Source organism: Haplochromis burtoni, unplaced genomic scaffold (assembly GCF_018398535.1).
Source record: "Haplochromis burtoni strain Fernald_Lab_line unplaced genomic scaffold, NCSU_Asbu1 Contig_132, whole genome shotgun sequence".
NCBI lineage: Eukaryota > Metazoa > Chordata > Actinopteri > Cichliformes > Cichlidae > Haplochromis > Haplochromis burtoni.
In genome coordinates, this window is record NW_024582493.1 from 327,271 (window position 1) to 346,133 (window position 18,863).

The 18,863-nt window shown below is 43.8% G+C and overlaps 2 protein-coding genes across 6 annotated transcripts in view; both read left to right on the top strand.

The window, feature by feature from the left end:
* The first annotated feature begins 50 nt into the window (after positions 1-50).
* Positions 51-5,909, top strand: tnfaip1 (tumor necrosis factor, alpha-induced protein 1 (endothelial)). Its single transcript, XM_005930828.2, has 7 exons — positions 51-206; positions 1,111-1,466; positions 2,333-2,502; positions 3,973-4,056; positions 4,363-4,415; positions 4,585-4,780; positions 5,205-5,909. The coding sequence occupies exons 2-7, from the start codon at positions 1,220-1,222 to the stop codon at positions 5,433-5,435; spliced, it is 981 nt and encodes a 326-aa protein (XP_005930890.1). The 5' UTR covers positions 51-206; positions 1,111-1,219; the 3' UTR covers positions 5,436-5,909.
* Positions 5,910-9,127: 3,218 nt separating this feature from the next.
* The window catches only part of sgsm2 (small G protein signaling modulator 2), a 110,962-nt gene continuing 101,226 nt past the window's right edge, over positions 9,128-18,863 (top strand). The window contains exon 1 of one of the 5 annotated variants that reach the window (XM_042224201.1): positions 9,128-10,658. In XM_042224201.1, the coding sequence (XP_042080135.1) occupies positions 10,599-10,658 (60 nt within the window). In that variant the 5' untranslated portion in view covers positions 9,128-10,598. The remainder of the gene's footprint in view (positions 10,659-18,863) is intronic. The other 4 variants (XM_042224200.1, XM_042224202.1, XM_005930832.2 and 1 more) reach the window with 4 other exon arrangements.

Genomic DNA, 18,863 nt, shown 5'->3' on the forward strand with positions numbered 1-18,863 from the left:
GCGATAAGGAGCCGGCTCGTGTCGTTCACGTCAAAGAGCCAGCTCTAAGAGCCGTTTCGTTCGCGACCGACACATCACTAGTAAACTCGGTGGAAGAAGAAGGCGTGGGCTTGAGTTGGTTGAACTTCTTTTTCTTACGCAGCGGCGATAAAGTTGACTGCTTGTGTACATTTATCTAACAACTGAAATACAGCGCAGGGAGGTCGGTGAGTAAATGTTTGCAGACGTATTTAGTGTCGTTTACTCTCAGGATGTAGCGAAGGGCGACAACGTTAAGCTTTCCACTGAAATCTGTCAGTTTCATGTGACTTGTTGAGTGTGACACACTTACTTGGCAACGTAAAGTTTCTCTGCGTGATATTTAAGCTTTGCTATCTTTGAATAGATTCAAATCGTGCTCACACAAACACATTTTCAAGATCTAGGATTTCCAGGTTTTCGCGTTCGAAGTCTTGACATCCTGCTCAAACATTAGCTAACCTTAGCGAAACAAATGCGCAGGAACTAGCGGTGAAACATTGACGCAAAGCTAATAATCCACTAGCGTTACTATTTCAAGAATCCGGTGAATTATCGGTAATTACGTAACGGTGTGAAATGAGTACATAATAACGTTTCGACCGAACAAAGCATGCCGAGTGACCTGACCCCCCCACTGACACGTGAACGCATCTGGTTAGTTTGCTGAAAGTCATTCTGCTGCTAAACGGTCTCTTTCTTTGACATGCGCACTCAACAAAAGCTGTACGAGATTATTGTTATTAGCCTTTTACTCGTTATTGGTGATTTTAAAGTTGAAAAATAAATATTTTTACTACCATTCCCGAGAAAAACATAAAACGCGATTTAAGCTTTTTATGTGGCCCTTTTCAGTGACTAATGATATGTGCCCCCTCCCCACCCTTTCAGTTTCCGGTCCAGCCTCATTCCTCTGAGGGAGAGATGGCAGTAGGGCAGGTGGTTTCCACTCTGGGCTGGGAAGATTCCCCTCCATCTCTGCGTGTTTTATATGATTAATGCAACAGTTTTGATCAACGCTGACCTCTGTGTAGCTCCACAGAGAATGTTGGGGTGTAATTCAGGACTCTTGTTTGTTTTGTTGTTTTTCAGGAATGACCTGGAGCACCAGGAGGTTGTGGTGGCCTCATCAATAGTGGTCAACACGGCGGGGGACCTGCGGACCTCCATCTGCAGGGTGGTCATCTATCTCCAAAGGGACATGTCTGGGGACAGCTGCCTACCCCAGGACCTCAGCAAGTCCGAAACCACCTCCCCAGATCTTCCTCTGGCTTGTCCCAAGACCAAGAGCTGTAGTCATCACGGAGCAGTGGGCTTAGGCAACAAGTATGTTCGGCTCAACGTTGGAGGGATGCTGTTTTATACGACGCTGCAGGTGCTGACCAAGCAAAACTCCATGCTGAAGGCTATGTTCAGTGGAAAGAAGGAAGTGTTCACAGATAAAGACGGTGAGCATTTCTGAGCTGCAGATACAAGTTTCCCAAAGTATAACCTCACTTACATTGCATGCATACATTCACTGTGTTTAAAGTAGGAAAGATTACAAAAGTTCCACTAAATGTTTAAGTCGAGATTCTGGCTCACGAATCAAAGCTTGACTTTAAATTTCAGTCACTTTGAATTAAATTTTAGCTGCCAGTATTTATTCATTTATTGCAATCTGTACTGATTGAACAACAGGTGCTTTTGGATAGTGGGGAGGCATGCTCTAAACTCGCTCTGTCCTTTATGGAAAATGCTAGTTGACGTCAACTATGCAACAATTAGTTTTTCAGCAGACATCTTTCTTATAGAGAAGTTCATCTGCAGAGTTGCACTGATCTAAACTCTATTTGATATCAGACTTGTCAGCTGTTGATAGTCGGACTCTGACATCTGCACCCAGACAAGCACAGAAGAGGAAATGCTTAGTCGTCTTCTAAAGCTTCATATATGCTTTTTCTTACACGAACAGGAACATGTTTACCATGAACTCGTGCAGAAAAGTTTCACAGTGATGTTTACCAACAAGGTTTTAGCAGCAAGCTGCAGAAATTGCACAGAACAGTTAAAATATAAAGTTTTATGACCTTTATAATTTGCTAGAGACAGGTCTCCATGAATGTGTCCGAGGGTGTCTGAAATACAAACCTATGGGCTTGATAATAAAAGGCCGGTCCAACAGTGGATAAGACATTTTGACAGCAGTAACACCAGCGAGACTTGCACACAGCTTCCTCTCAGAGATGCTGGGTTTGCTGCCATGTCGGCTACACGCTGTTTCCTTTGAGGTGCCACAGCAGGTCCATGTTCTCAGCACTGTCTCTTTGCTCAGGTTGGATCCTGATCGACCGCAGCGGGAAGCACTTTGGCAGCATCCTGTGTTACCTTCGAGATGGCAGAGTTGCCTTACCCAAAGGTCGACAGGCCGTCCAGGAGCTGCTGGTCGAGGCAAAGCATTTCCTCGTCCAGGGCCTAGTGGAGCTCTGTCAAAACTCCCTGCAGGTCAGTTCCATCCATACGCATCGCTCCAGTTTTAGCCAAACTACATTGGCTCCCTGTTAAATATCGCATAGATTTTAAAATGCTTTTGTTCACTTTTAAAATTCTGAATAATTTAGCGCCCAGCTATCTCTCTGAACTCCTCCACTTCCCAATCCCAACAGAGCACTTAGATCATCCAATCACAGGCTCCTAGCACAACCTAGGTCTCGAATGAAGTCGAGCGGTGACCGGGCCTTTGCAACCGTGGCACCTCTGGAATAACCTCCCTGTTCATGTTCGTACTGCCGAGTCGATCCAGCCTTTTAAATCACGTCTTAAAACTTATCTTGTTACTTTGGCCTTTGATTCTGTCTAGTTGGCTGTTCTAGCTTGTTGTGTGTTTGTTGTCCTGTTTTATTGTTTGTTTTAATTGTCTCATGCTTTTACTGACTGTGAAGCACTATGGTCAACACTGTTGTTTTACTATGTGCTGTATAAATACAGTTTGATTTGATACGGACTCGTACGGTCCACACAGTGTTTGGGCACTTTGTTGCTCTTCAGACTGCAGCGCTTCAGTACCCAAAAATGAAATACTGGAAACTACTTTCAAGTGCCAAACTGTGATCTAAGTACTGAAATGGGAGTAGCTCTAGACCCTCATATTAGCACATTATCGTCATCATTAATAATCATAAGATTACTGATTCTTGTTGGTTGTGTGGACGCAGCCTTTAGTCTGATCTTCAGCTCTGGAATCAGGTGATGAACACAGCAGGGCTCCGGTTCTCCATGATGTAACCTCTGTGGTTACTCCTGTCAACCTGTTCCTTGCATTAGCAGTGAGATTATCTATAAATGCCAGTTCACCTGGCAGACGTTCAGGTCCAAAGATGAGCTCTGTCTCGCCTGTGACACAGTCCCTGTGTTTTTGAATTTAGTGAAGGCTTTTGGTATCATGTGCTGGAAACACGTTACTCTGTTCTTGCTGTGCAGGAGCCACGAAAGTGCTGAGAAGAAAACATTTGGAGATAAAATATCTTTTTCGAAGCTCTCAAATATTCATCTCGCTGTTGACTTTAAAAAAATAGAAATATCGGAGGTGTAAAGCGAGCAGTGTCTGATCATGTGACTCCCCAAATTCTAGTTTGTTACTCATGTGGTCACTGAGGAGTTACATTTAAATTCAGGGGTGTCGCCCACAGTGCTGGCCTTCAGTGTAGTGGCTTTCACATTTACTTAGCAAGTGTAAGGTTGCTGGTCCAATTCCAGCCAGGGACACCGAGTCTTGTTTGGGGCTGTGACGGGAACGACGGCCTGTGTAAGAACTCTGCCCACTGTAACCACCCACAGTTTGTCTCAGGTTCTGTGTGAAGCTAGAAACGTCTCTGTGGATCAGCCTCTGTCTGGTTGGTTATTGCTAAACCTCCAGGAAAAGCAAGACTGTTATGATCTCAGATGTAAACTGTAAATTATAATTATTGTTAACAGGGTAATAAAGAGCAGCCCATGTGTGTTATACCTGTAGTCACCTCAATTAAGGAAGAAGAGAAGCTCATCCAGTCTTCTACCAAGGTACATGCAGAGCATCACTGTTGTCTTTGCAGCATCAAGTAAGGCTGTCATTTCTGAAACAATGTGTTTTTGATTATAGCTTCAGTGTAGCCTTGGTCATTTTCATTGTTACAGCAGAAACATGTCAGTAAAACGTCATTGTAGCTGATCTCTAACACATCTGATAACTCGTGTTTTAGAGGCTGCACATGTATAAATTTTTATTTATTTTTATTTTTTATAGTACTCTTACAGTATTTGAAATGCCTGCTTGAATATTAACGCAGTGGAATTCAGATGTTTGACCTTTGTGCTTGCTCCTGGTAGCCTGTCGTGAAGCTGGTATACAACAGAAGCAACAACAAGTACTCCTACACCAGGTAACAAAGGTTCCTCCAAAGATCTTATTGGCTCTCGTAATGCAAGAACAATTGTTTTCCTTCCTTTCAAAGTACTCTGTGAGGGGAGACTGTTGGTTGTTTTGAAGCTGATAAACTGTAATGAGCTCGTGGACCTCTGCTCTACATCACTCCGCCTTTATCTCAACAGCAACTCTGACGACCACCTGCTGAAGAACATCGAGCTGTTTGACCGGCTGTCTCTCAGCTTCAACGGCCGCATCCTCTTCATCAAAGACGTCATCGGGGACGAGATCTGCTGCTGGTCCTTCTATGGTCAGGGTCGCAAGCTGGCTGAGGTTTGCTGCACCTCCATCGTCTACGCCACTGAGAAGAAGCAGACCAAGGTGAGGCGGAGCAGCTGGTGGGAATCTCCCGTGTTGCTCTTTGTTTTGTGGGTTTTCTTCGGGGTACAGAGTTCCTCCAGTTAGATTCTTATTGTGCTCAGCATAGTTTCTGGGTCACAGGCATAACCTCTGACCCTTCATCATGGACGCTGGACTGAAGGCTCTGCTGCCGGCATGCTGATGACTGCGCTGTGTTTGCCAGCTCTTCTTGTTTGATAGCAGCTTTGTGCACTTTGTTGCTTTTTTACACACATACAGGTCGTTGAGTTTGTGAACTAAAAGGAAGTAAGAAAACATTAAAGCACAGTTTGTATGGTGTGAGTGGCAGCAAAGGTGGATTGCTTTACCTGCTGTGACGCTCCAGGTGATGTGACTAAGCTGGGTGGTGGGATTTCAACGTTTCCTTGCAATCACTCCTTCTCAGGTGGAATTCCCTGAAGCGCGAATCTACGAGGAGACTCTGAACACCTTGCTTTACGAGACAATGCCGCTGCCCGACAACTCCCTGCTCGAGGCCACGCGTCGGAGATACAACAACTGTGGCTCTCACAGCGAGGAGGAGGAGGGGCCTGGAGGTCCAGAACTGCGCGAGCGTGTCCGTAGAATCCACGTCAAGAGGTACAGCACATACGACGACAGGCAGCTGGGACACTAGGACCGCTGGACAGACTGCAGCTTTTTTTTTTGATGATGATGAACTTAAAGTCCGATTGATGCTCATATGTTTTTCTTTTATTACTTTCTGCCGTCTCAGAGGTGCAAGTGATGGCCTCAGTGAAACCTCACCTGACTGTAGATGTTCTCTGCTCATTCTTACTTTACACATCATCAGGATCCGGAGCAGCGTTAAACACCGAATACCTGCAGCTTTTTCTTTTCTAATCAAATTTACATTTTGAAGTGCAACAAAGAAAACCACTACCATGCACTGTTTATTAGAACCATCATAGCACACGTAGCAGCAAAGCACGTTTGACATTTATTGACTGTATTTTTCACAGACACATTTCCAGGTTGTTGTTTGCCGGTGACGAATCTGTTGGAGGTTTACTGGAAATGCTTTGCCTCGAAGATGTTTTAATGGAGTTTTTCATAAAGCCTCTAAGATAAAAGTTAGTGTTGTTCTGTATTTGTTTGTCTTTGTTTGTGGGAGGCAGGTGTTATTGTGGTTTGAGCTCAGCTGTCAGAGGATTCAAACGCAGTCGACTCGGAGACCAGCTGATGCTGAGCTATTCTAACGCCTCAGCTTTCAGTCTTCAGACAACTTCGACCATTTTCAGAGGACTGTTGGGGTTTTTGTTTGTCATTCAAGCATTTAAAAACAGGAACCTAGCAACAAGGTGATTCTCCATTACTGAGAGTTGATTTTGTCGTCGGGATAAAGGAAAAGGGAAGCAGGGAGATGCTCTAAAGCACAGGTGTCAAACTCCAGTCCTCGAGGGCCGGCGTCCTGAAACTTTTCCTCGTGTCCCTGCTGAAACGCACCTGAATGACATCAGCAAGACTCTATAGAACCTGACTACATGCTGAGGCGGCAGCTCGGTCACTTGATTCGTGTTACAGCAGCTCATGACTGAATGAACACGGTGCAATAAAAGTACTTTTACATTTTTCCAAACACTTCACTTTAATTTACTTGAGTGGGGTGAGAGCTTTCCTGACCCAGCATGCAGTCAGATGCTACAGTCTTGCTAATGACCGACTTGTGTTAGTCAGGTGTGTCGCAGCAGGGACACATGGACAAGTTTCAGGATGCCGGCCCTCGAGGACTGAAGCATGAAGAAGGTTGATACTCGCAAAACTTGGAGCTGGAGTTGTGATGATGTTCACAGAGTGGCTCACAGACAGCATTTACCTACATGTATGTAAATGGGCAGCACTTAAACAGCCAATCCTTCTGTTGCTGTAGCTGCAGAGATGAAGGTTGAGCTCTACAGCAGCACCACATCCCACCAAGGGTTTCCAAACCGTAGCAGGAGCATGGATGTTTTGGGAGGGGAAAAATGTATTTTGAAGATTTTTACAGGTTTAATATTGATTCATTTGTAATGGAGTACAATACAAAGTGTTTGTGTAAAGGGAAATTGTGCAAACACGTATTCTAAGTCAACCATGGTGACTCTGAGCTGCTGGCATTGAAACACCTGAAGCAACGGACACAGATGGAGGAACGGCTGCTACAGCATGACTGCGGCTCTTTATTATTCACCCAAAGCACCAATGCATAAATGCTGAAAGAGCAAATGTGTTGGTACCTTTGCAGGATCACAGTACTCACTGCAACACTTACCTTGTGTCCTCTGCCTTGGAGCTTGTTCCCACTTTCAGTGACACAGACGGATCCACTCATCATCCTGTGGGTTCAAGTCAGGTGTCATTATTAAATTATAGCGGGCATAATGCTCACTAATGCTGAACCCTTGGCCTGTCCCAACCAAATATACAGTTTCTTTGTGAAACAGAACTGGATGTAAAATTTCATTTAGTCTTAAATGGATGATGGAACAAAGCTGTTCACTGGAAATGTGTTATACCCTCTTTGGCCACAAGAGGGCGAGTGTGCACACACATGAAGCGCCTTGAGGCGACTTTTGTTGTGATTTGGCGCTATATAAATAAAATTGAATTGAATATAGACTGATCAAACCTGACTGTGCTACAGGAAACTGAGATACTGTCTAGTTCCTGCATCAAAGAAGGCACCGCCATCAAAGTTTAACAGGTTGTCAGTTGCCCTCAATCACATGTGATGAAGGTACTGGAGACACTGATAGAGGTCCACAACCATTACATCACCAGGTCGTGGCCCACCTCAGACCACAGGTGAAAACATGTCTTGAAACGTACCCGTACAAGGCGACTGTGATCTCTGTTTCTGTTCACCATCAACTAAGACTTTCAGCACGACTTCAGGTCATGTCACCCACACAAATACTCACAAATACAACTGGATGGATGTGTTAGTGACAGGAGCACCCGCTGAGGATTTTGCAGAAACATCTGGCGGGAATCATCGGCTGCTGTGATGGAGGAGTACCTGGGCGCCCACTCTGACAATTTGCTGAAATGGAAGACCAACATAGAGGCTGTATGCAACAAGATGAGTATTGTTACAGAATGCTTCAGTGAGAGCACACATACAAGGTCTTAAATAATCAGGCCCCATCTTATCTTAATGACCATATAATACCATATCACCCTATTAGAGCACTTCGCTCTCGCTCTGCAGGCCTACTTGTTGTTCCTAGAGTATTTAAAAGTAGAATGGGAGGAAGAGCCTTCAGTTTTCAGGCCCCTCTTCTGTGGAACCAACTTCCAGTTTGGATTCAGGAGACAGACACTATCTCTACTTTCAAGATTTTCATAAAAACTGCCTTTTAACTTAACTGTTAAAAGGGATTTTTTTCCTTCCCACTGTCGCCAAAGTGCTTGCTCATAGGGGTTCATATGATTGTTGGGGTTTTCACTGTATTATTGTTGAGTCTTTATCTTACAATCTAAAACACCTTGAGGCAAATGTTGTTGTGATTTGGTGCTATGTAAATAAAACTGAATTGAATTGGTGCCCTGAACCAAACCATGTGCACACAGACACCAGGAATCACTGCAAACATGGGACGTGCAGGGCCAGAGTCAATGATTCTGACTTTGATAGGACACGGATAGAGGTCCACAACCATTACATCACCAGGTCTGAGGTCACCATGGAACTCAGGTGGGACGGGGCATTTGGCAGCTGATATAAAATTATACTCAGTTCTCTTATAAGGAAGCGCTGATTATGATGACAGCAGTCAAACAGGCATTGATGAAGGAGTTCAAAATGTAAACAGATAAGCTCACCGTAGAGGAAAAAGTTGTTCCACTTCACACTGGCAGGGATCTGGATCCACGCATGACAGCTGCTCCAGGATGGAAAGGTCCAATTTTACCTGTTGCACAATTTCAGGATGATTCTTGATCTCAACGGGTTCAACAAACTAGCCCGCTCCAAGGAAAGGCTCTGCATTGGTACATTCCCAGAATGTTCCAATCTCATCTGCATTCATCGACGTGCTGAACTGTGCTTGTTCAGGAAATTTTAGAGAAATTTAAAAAAAAAAAAAATTTTGGGGGGGGGTGATAAGCACTAAAACAATTTTTCTCCTACTTAGAGAAAAATCTCCAAGACAAATTAATCATTTTCATTCTAAAGCGTGTATCTCATGAAAGAGGATTGGGGCTAGGGGGGGACACAAAGAGGGGGGGGGGGGCTGTTTTGAGGGAAAAAAGTCACAATTCTGAAAAAAACAAAACGGAATCCAACCCCCCATTTATTAGTTCCCAGTGGCCCTAATCCTCATCTGTACCGTGTGTTACTGTCCGTCGAGGCTGTTCCGGGTCCACATTTATTCATTGTGGGTCAAATCAATGGAAGTTGTTGTTTCTGGGAGTTTTGAAATGATGAAACTGTGCACGCCATGATGCGCGCAGGAGCTGCAGCGTGTCAGTATGTTGTGAAAAGAAGCAAACACGTTTTCTTTTCTCGAAGTTGCACTGCTCGGACAATGGCAGCTGTCGGTTTGCATTCGGTGACACAGCGCAGCTCTGTTAGGCAGAGGCTGCGATGTTTGCTGAAGCTGCGTTAGTGCTAGTAATGAATTCCCCAATCTGGACATAATGAAGAGTCATCTTTCCGTTAGTGCTGGTGTAACAATATTGATGATGACTTTGGGAAGAGATCAGCTCCACATACGTGGCTTCTCTTTCGTGCTAGTACTTATGCTAGCAGGAGCAGACAGGAAGCTTTGACCCTGACATGAGCGGCAGGCCCATCCTGCCACCTGTTACACGCCACGGACAAAAGAGCGAGCCAAGGTCGTTACTAATGGCGGCTTATTTGTGAAGGCGCACACTCCCACGCGTGTAGTTCAGGCAGCTCTCAGAGCAGAAACCAGCTGAGCCAGAATAAGAGTCAACACGACGTGGAAAAGATTTAAAGGCACTTCTGAAGCAATCCCCGAGTCCGTTGCAGAGATGCAGTCCGTGCTGTAAAAAGCACCTCTGACATCCTCTAACGTCACTTACACGCAGCAAGCATTTGCTGCATGTCGAGTTGACTTTACTGTCACATTCACGTGAAACGACATAAGTCGTGCTGCAGGTGCACACTCAGTCCACACGGAGGCACAAACACAAAGTTTCATGACGGGGTCTCCACTAGAGATTACTGTGCGTCACGTTACCGTGACGTCATTCATTTTGCATCAGGCCGACCTGGCATCAGAGGCGACTGCGCTGTCCACATGTGCTGTAATCAGATGCTACCCCCTCCTGTGCCTATAAGCGTGTGGATAAAGACAGAAGGAATACTGCACCTAACGATCTCACTCCACGTTCACGGCACCGGAGTCCCGGTGGAAAGCTGTGAGGAGGCGTTTGCTCCAGACAAACATAAAGTGGGGGGATTTACAAGCTGCAAACATCGACTGAGCCGGAGCAGCATTTTCACACGTTTCCACAGAATATGCTATAAATAACTCGAGGCTCTACAGGTTGGTGTGTTGGATGCTGAGTGGCTGCAGGCGGCAGGTTGAGGAGGGGCTGGATGCTGTGGGCTCCAGTGATTGTTTTCCTCCTTTCTTGCGCTTCCATTGATCAGTAACGCGAGGAAGGCGGATCCTCTGACGTCGCCGTCAAGCTGCTCGGCTGCGTCAGAGTCCTGCTGAACCAAGGAAGAAGGAACCAAGAAATAAAAGGAGAGCGCTTCGGAAAGGCCGAGCGGAGCGCACGGAGCGTGACGGGGACATACAGACGCGTCGTGAAGAACACCGCAGACATGGAGGGCTGCACGGAGGAAGAATACAAGGAGAAATTACTATGGAACGTCAAACGAGAGGTAGGCGCTCACACGTGACGGCCTGCCGAGCTGCACATCAGTACTCTATTACTTTATTGCACTCAAAAATGCCCACAGAGAGGGGGGTGTTTGGGGTGGAAGGGGACCGTGTTCGTGCTGTGTGGGGCTCAGCTGTCAGCGTCACAAGTTCAAGTTGCCAAACAGTTCAATAAATGCACCATCAGTCCTCATCCACCTGCACTCCGTCAGTGATAAAATGCCTGTTTTCTTTGCTTCGTGTTTATTACTGTTACGTTACAAAGCTGGATATTTCAAATATGTTAGCATGTCTGATTTTGTCCACAGTAATTCCACTTTCGAGTACACATGAAGGCTTTTTAAAATGTGGCGTGGCTGTATGTGAAAGCCCAATCTGGGGTAATTACATGTTTAAATGATATCAAGTATTTTGCCTAATGATCTGACAGCTAACGATCATCAAACATTTGGCAGAAGTGGGGAGGAGGAACCCCTTATTTTCCAAACTATTTGTATCGACATGATGATGTACGTAATTTGCATCCAATCATAAGCGAGCCCTCCAGGAGGATTGCATTAGAAACCTCATGTTTTAAGTGATAAGCCGCGGCATCTACCAGCAGCACTAACATCCACGGTGCACGCTGTGCTACAGGCTTTTTCTCTTCCTGATGATGAATGTCTCACATCTCCCCAGTGAGGAATAAATCATTACCCCTTTAACCTTTCTACCCACTCTCGTTGTGATCCTCATGCTGAAAGCTACAACTGGAGATATTTCCCTGCAGATGAAATGTCAGTAAAAACCAAAAGCAGCCTCTTAGGAGGCTGGATGTGGCGAGGTGTGGCTCACTGCTTGTACCTCAGTCTGAGCATGAAGCTCCTGCCATTATAATGGAGAAGAAAGGTCAGGCTAAAAATAACAGGCCAAAAATCTGATAGAGCGAAGAGGTGGGGGGATTACCTAATCAGTGCTCTCTGTGCTGTGAGTTAAAGTATCCCGTTCATCAAACAGTACCTCATTAGTTCTCCGTCACTGCTTCGCTTTAGGCAGCGAATTACTTGATATAGTTTAGTTGTCATGTTTGCGCCAGTATTCAGATACATTGACTGAAGATTGTGGTTTAGTGGATTGATATCACTGCTGCATCTAAAAGAAGACGAAAGCAGAAAATGGAAACACTTTTACTTTAAGGGAATAAAAGCTGCAGCTGAGTTGGACATTTGGAGCCATTGTGCAAACCTCACCACACTTTTCATCTTCCTTTTACAACTGACTAAAGATGCTAAATGCTGATGGCCTGCTGACAGCATGCACATTACATTTGAATCAACAGAACTAGCAGTGAGACCTAAATATGATCATTATTCCTGTAGTTGTTTCTTTCATTCTGTGTTGACCACTTAACAGTGTGTTACTTTTTCTCTTCATGTCCAGTCAGGATGCAGAATTCTGGGCTAATAAACCTGTATTTCAAACAAGTAACATTAAACGTGAACATACGCAGTTTTATCATTATTATAGATTGATTGACAGGATTTATAAGGCCAATATTAATATTTAGTGATTTTAAAACGTGATATGTTGGTTCATTTTTTTCAGACCCACGATAATAAACAGATTTTCCTAACAGTTGTAATGTGTTGTATATATGAGTGCAGTTTAAAAATATCCTTTTTTATTGTTAGAAGTCATTGAATACTTTACTCTCTGTCTTTGTGTTGCCAGCAAAGGGAGGTTGCAGAGTGCCCTCTGGTGGACAAACTGTAAAACATCAGTATTAATTACGTGGTTGAAGGGTGTTTCTCCTGCCTGTCATACATACTGGGAAATGGTTAAAATAGCTCCTGTGCAGTCTGAGGTGCAAGACTAATTTTGAATATCTAGGCTAAACACTTGTGTTCTCCTCCAGCTATTCCAGAGTCACCTACAGGTTTGAGTCTTAAATAATTGAGTCATAGCATCGCCTCAGGCTCAAAATAGCTCCAGTTCTCAGGATGACTGCAGGTGGTGGGGTCTGCGTCTACTAAACACAGATTACGTGGGAAAAGGAAAAGACTGTTGCAGTCTTGGGTGACTGAGCCACTGACAGGTGTGTGTTGATACGCCGAGCTGCATCTTCAAATACACCTCCGGTCACTGTCTTGTGCTGCAGTAGCATCAATTGTTAATGCATGCTGGCTGTTAACATTTAAACAACGCCTCGGTGTCTCGGTGGAGTGTCTTTGTATTTGAATTTTGAAATAATTTAAGTTGTATTAAAATCCTCTCTACATGTGATGAGGTGGTCCTGTTTCTGAGATCTGTTCAACATGTAATATTGGACCATCTGCTTCTTCAGCTTAGTGCTTCTCAAACACAGGGGTTATTGTCAGTTTCTTTTTTTCATACACACCAGTTCCCGTTTTCTGTCAATTAAATGCAGATCTTTTAACTTTAGACTAGGATTGATGTGCCCTCACGTGAAGGAGATGCTGTTGCTTAAGAAAGGATCAGTTATCTGTTTTTGCCATATGCTCTAACTGCTCTAACTCTTCATGTTCTGTATATCTTTGGTATACACGATTATCCCAGAGTTCATCCATGGCACGCCCGTCACTGTCTCAGGATGTTTTAAAGCATGGCAAATTCAGCTGTGTTGAGAGAGCCTGGTTAGAACGGGGCTGACTGGCTCCTGCGTTAAAGCTCTCTGTCTCTTTAAGCGGCACTCTGTTCGCTCACTATTGCTTGGCAACTGAAAGCCTGTGCAGCTCCCAAAGAAGTTAAATTGCATCAGTTGGCGATTAATATCTCAGCAGTGAGGCGGCCCTGTCAGGTGGTCTCTTACACCGAGTCAAAAAGTGCCTTTCTCTAGTCACCTGTTTCCTTAAGCATCCTTCTCCTTTTCTAAAATCTGTCGTAGTTTTCTGGTGGTTCCAGAAGCAGCTTAGTCGTCCTGTAGATCAATACTTTTCTCTGTTTCCACCAACATAGAAGATTTTTGGAGGAAATTAATTTCCCCCTAAACACAGAGCTTTTCTAGCAGTTTCTTAACTAGTCAGATAACAAATCAAAGTATATGAAAGAGGCTCTGTGTGCTTAAAATATAGTATCCTGGGTTTTTCTGTTTTCCTGCTGCAGTAAAAGATACTTCACTCAAACCTGAGCTGAATCGAGTGTTTCATACTCGATTCAGCTCAGGTACAGTGCAAGTGCATGTAGCTGTACTGAACTGTTACCCTCATGTAACTGTAGCCATGCATGCTGATTTGAGTGATTAAATACTGTAGTGTTTACACGTGTCAGTGTAACAGCTCTCCACATGTTGGCCGTCGCGTTTGCTCTGTGATAGAAATAAAGGCTCTCTTTAGAAGAAGCAGAGAGCCGGGTGAAATGCATGTGTGCGCGCGCGCACACACACACACACACACACACACACACACCACACACACACACACACACACACACACACACACACACACACACACACACACACACACAAACCACACACCACTCAACATAATTGGCATAGTTGTAAAAGCTCTTCATTAGTTCCCCAGCTGCTCACAGAAAATGGAAAATCATCTTCAAGATCAGGAAACTGTCACATGACCAACATCAATACTGTGACCGTAGTGTTGGAAGTTGGCTTTCATTTCCTTTACGTACTACACTGGGTAGCCTTGGATGCTGCTGTGTAACAGCATTAAATAGTTTCTTCTCTGAAGAAATATTCTAGCATTACAAAATACTAGAGGTGGGAATCACCATACATCCCACGATACGATATTATCACAATACTTAACGCACGATACGATATTATCTCTTCGCATAATATTATTGATTTAAAATATTTTGCGATATTCAGATTCTGTACATAAAGGTAAACTTTATCAATATTCATTTTATCTAATATCAAAGTCTCACACTCAGTCTTTCTCTCATTTCAGTATTTTATTGTTGACAAACTGAACGGTTTGTATTACAGTCTAGTCCAACTTAACTGAATGCAACCATCTGGTACAATTATAGCTATTCTGAACTATGCAATTTATGAAAACTATGCAGCCCATTCAGCAACTGAAGAATTTGAAAGTAAATTAAAACAAAATATAATTTTACATTAAATAAAAAAGTTTTAAACTTAATTAAAATAAAACATGTCTTAAATTAAAATAAGTAAACTGTCATGTTTATTGCTGCCAAAAAAAAGTTAAACACATTTGGACAGTGAAGGAATGTCAGGATTCTTGCTCAGAAAAAGGATCAACATGCTCTGAAGTCAGTCTGAAGTCACCTAATTAATGATCCAAAGAAGTATTTAGTAGTTAGAGCAGGGGTGGGGATCTCACCCTGGGTCAGCACACATGAATCAAATGATTAGTTCGTTATCAGGCCTCTGGAGAACTTGTTGGATCAAGGACACATCTAAAACCTGCAGGACACCGGGCCCTGAGGCCTGGAGCCCCCCCACCCCTGAGTTAGAGGCTTCTTCAACAACATGGACGCTCAGTTTTGAAACCAAAAGTCTTAAAAACAAACAAACACATAAACAGTCATTTATTACAGTTTTTATAAGCCATCAAATTGAACATCCACCCAGGATTAGATAAAGTCAGTGTGGCTGGTTTTCCAACTGTGAAACGAATCTAAGAAACACACGTGAGGCTCTGAGATTATTGCAAAAATCATAATCACACTTATTTTGGACAACATTGTAATTTCTGCATTATCTCAAAGCAAGGCGCTTCCTCTAAATTCCCACCTGATACGGAGACGGGACGAGCGGAGAGAGCTGACAAACGAGCGAGCAGTTAACAACATCCTAACTTTTGCAGTGCGCTGTTTTAAAAGTCACACATGGTGCACCTTTATCAAACACACAAGTGACCTAATAGAGACAGGCTGTCATTGCCTCCTCCACCTGTTGGGGCAGCAAAGATCCCACCTGGGTCGGAGGTATTTTTCACAGTAGCACAAACTTGTAATTGATAAAAACTAACAATGGCGACTGAGCTGCTCGGGCTTCAGCATCCATTCAACCTAATTATTTGTGTTAAAGTCGAGAGTAATTCCCGTCACAGCGCTGCCCGTGTTCCACTCTTAGACACGGGTCTAATCAGCAGGAAGTGGAAACACCTGTGCCGCCGTTAATGAGCCAGACTCGTATCTAAAAGCGCGCACCCGTGCCGCTGTTGTTTACCTTTCAGAGAAGAGCGCCGTGCTTCACGCTAATTACAAAGTGATGAGCTGAAAATGTGACAAATTAATGTGAAATTCTCGGCTGTCACCTTACGGTCATTTAAAATAGTGAAGCACGTTTAAAGGTGGCACAAAAATGCTTTAATATTGTTATTTATCACAAACCAAAGAGGCTGGTGCTCCGATAAACTGACTCACCTCAGGAAGTGAACAAGCCCTGATTACTCTTCCCTTAATCATAAACTCAGTACCACCCTGGGTGAACGATAAACAGCCTGAATTAGCAAACTGTCTGCACAGTCCCGTCACTTACTGTATTTTCCACTGTGTGGAGCACATTTGCATCAGGAGCATGGTTCTTGGTGGTGAGCACAAACAAACTGTTGGTGTTCGGTTGTTTGTTTAGTCACGAACATGAGATAAAGGGAAAATTAAACGTCTCCTTATGTAACAGAGGGGGGGCTAATGAGCTCCTTTCTCCATTCCTCCCAGAAAGCATTAGCTTCAGGATTCGTAGAAGTGTGTCAGAATCACCCAGCTCTGCTCAGCCATTAACAACACAAAACCCCAAACACAGTGAGTTTGTCTTCAACGTTGTCCCTGGAAGTGCATGCTTATTAATGCAGGAACGTCATCTTTAAGCTAAAGCCAATAAATGCAGGTATCTCTGAGGTCATGTGACCTTTGTGCCAACAAAACGAGCTTCTAACGTGCTCCAGTCATGTGAGTTTGGCCTGCAGTGTATATACGCCTCCTCGTTAACAGGTGGGCCGATCTGAGCAGTTATTAACATCTGTGTGTTTTTAAGAAACATTCACTATGAATTTGGATTTTTAACCATGTTTATTGCAAATGTGATGTTACGTTATCTGCTGGAATTAAAGCTACTAGAGCTCACTGCAAGTCTGTGTAATCACTGACAACTAGAACTAATTAAACTTGTTAGTTTCATAGTCCCACCAGGTGAAGGTATCGATCCCGCTCTGTGGAGCTGCTGGTGTGGGTGGAGCTGCTCTCTGCATGAATATATGGATCTACTTGCACATCTATAAAACTGGATGAGAAGGAGAAGGTTCCCCTAACCTGACTCATGGGGTCTGCTCCTGTCTCTGTGTACATGTTCTGTTAATTCAAGCTTCTGAGTCATGGATCTTTTAGCATACTGACTGGAAATGTACCTGCCAAATACAGGAGCAGGTAATAGTGAAGCCTTTATAACTGAGCGGTATTTGGTGGTAGACTGAAAATAGCATTTTGTTTTCATTAAAGGTATCGCTGTAATCGCAGAAATATAATATTTAGAATATGTGTTAACAGATGACTCAGTGTTTGCCACTCTGACCTTCAAATGCCACGACATTTCCTTGTTTTTCCTTGTGGCATCTATGACTGACTGTTACGCTGAGACAGGAATGGTAAAGAGCCAGTTTGACTGGATCTGTGGGCTACTGGCATGTGTCCATCTGGTAACATAACAGGCTCCGTCATTAGGAAGTTTGATTTTTATGAAAAATTGCTTCTTTCCTTTCCTTTAAGGGAATGACCCCAGAGCCCAGCAGTACTACTAGAATACTATAAGACTACTAGTAGAAACTGCTGTTTGCTTCGCCTTCCAGCAGTTAATAAAATGTATTTTTACCACACTGAAGTTTTATTTAACAAGTACAAATTTAACCCTGATGCAGAAAATAATTTTTCACAGGCTCAACACCTCTTTGTGACTATTTGTATTTGCAGGTTTTCAGTGCAGCCTCGTATAAGCTCTTTGTGACCAGTGTAACCTGTCGACTGTTCAGCTCATTTCCATGTCATTTATACAGCACCAAATCACAATCACACAACAACAGTCGCCTCAAGGTGCTTCATATTGTACAGTAGATCCTAGAATATTACACACAGAGAAAAACCCAACAATCATATGACCCCTATGAGCAGCACTTTGGCGACAGTGGGAAGGAAAAACTCCCTTTTAACAGGAAGAAACCTCCAGCAGAACCAGGCTCAGGGAGGGGCGGGGCCATCTGCTGTGATTGGTTGGGGTGAGAGAAGGAAGACAGGATAAAGACATGCTGTGGAAGAGAGACAGAGGTGAATAACAGATATGATTCAATGCAGAGAGGTCTGTTAACACATAGTGAGTGAAGAAGAAACACCCAGTGCATCATGGGAATCCCCCAGCAGCCTACAACTAATGCAGTGTAACTAGCAGGGGTCACCTGATCCAGCCCTAACTATACGCTTTAGCAAAAAGGAAAGTTTGGAGCTGTTTTAAACTGAAGGTTCTTCCTCATATTCTTCTTTTCAGGAACAACAAGTCTATAGCAGCTGTTTGTTTTTTTGGCTCTCCAAATCGAGCTATTTAGCCCCTCCCTTACTAAAATCTTAACAACCTCCCACTCCTCCACAATACAGGGAAAAGGTTATGAGCGAAAGAACGATATTGTAGTAAGAGCTTCATTATAACACAACCACACAAGCAATTAAATCCATTCTGTTTATCAATTAGACCCAAACCAGGCGGAGGTGCCAGACACGTCCTGGATTAATTACCGACTGCAATTAATTTTTTGGAGAGAGCGAACTTGGACAAGCGAACGGCAGATTGAGTCAGTGTTGCTGAACTCGCTCTCCTCCCCAGAGACACAACAGATAGCAGCAGAAAGACTCATTTGAATGTTTCCAGGATGCCAAGATATTAATTGGAAGTCAGCAGTGCGGATGTTTGGGTGAGATCGTCAGAGCTGTTATTCCTACATGTCACAATTTGAAGGGGAGACTGCGTCACTCTTATTTATATATATTTTCAAAAAAAATTCCCCTCTCGCCCCTGTGGGTGGCCTATCCTTCAAACTCGGGTCCTCTACCAGAGGCCTGGGAGCTTGACGGTCCTGCTCAGTATCCTAGCTGTTCCTGGGACTCTTCTGGACAAAGATCTCCGATGTTGTTCTTTCTCTCTCTCGATCGATCAATCGATCGATAGATAGATATCTGGTAATGGGGTAATTTACGTTCCATAGAAAAACATTGTGTGTGTGTTCAGTTCC

Excerpts from the sequence above, each read along its gene's own strand:
- tnfaip1 (XM_005930828.2), top strand. The coding sequence starts at position 1,220 with ATGTCTGGGGACAGCTGCCTACCCCAGGACCTCAGCAAGTCCGAAACC. Across the intron at positions 1,467-2,332 it reads AGTGTTCACAGATAAAGACG|GTTGGATCCTGATCGACCGC; the intron begins GTGAGCATTTCT and ends CTCTTTGCTCAG. Across the intron at positions 4,057-4,362 it reads TCATCCAGTCTTCTACCAAG|CCTGTCGTGAAGCTGGTATA; the intron begins GTACATGCAGAG and ends TGCTCCTGGTAG.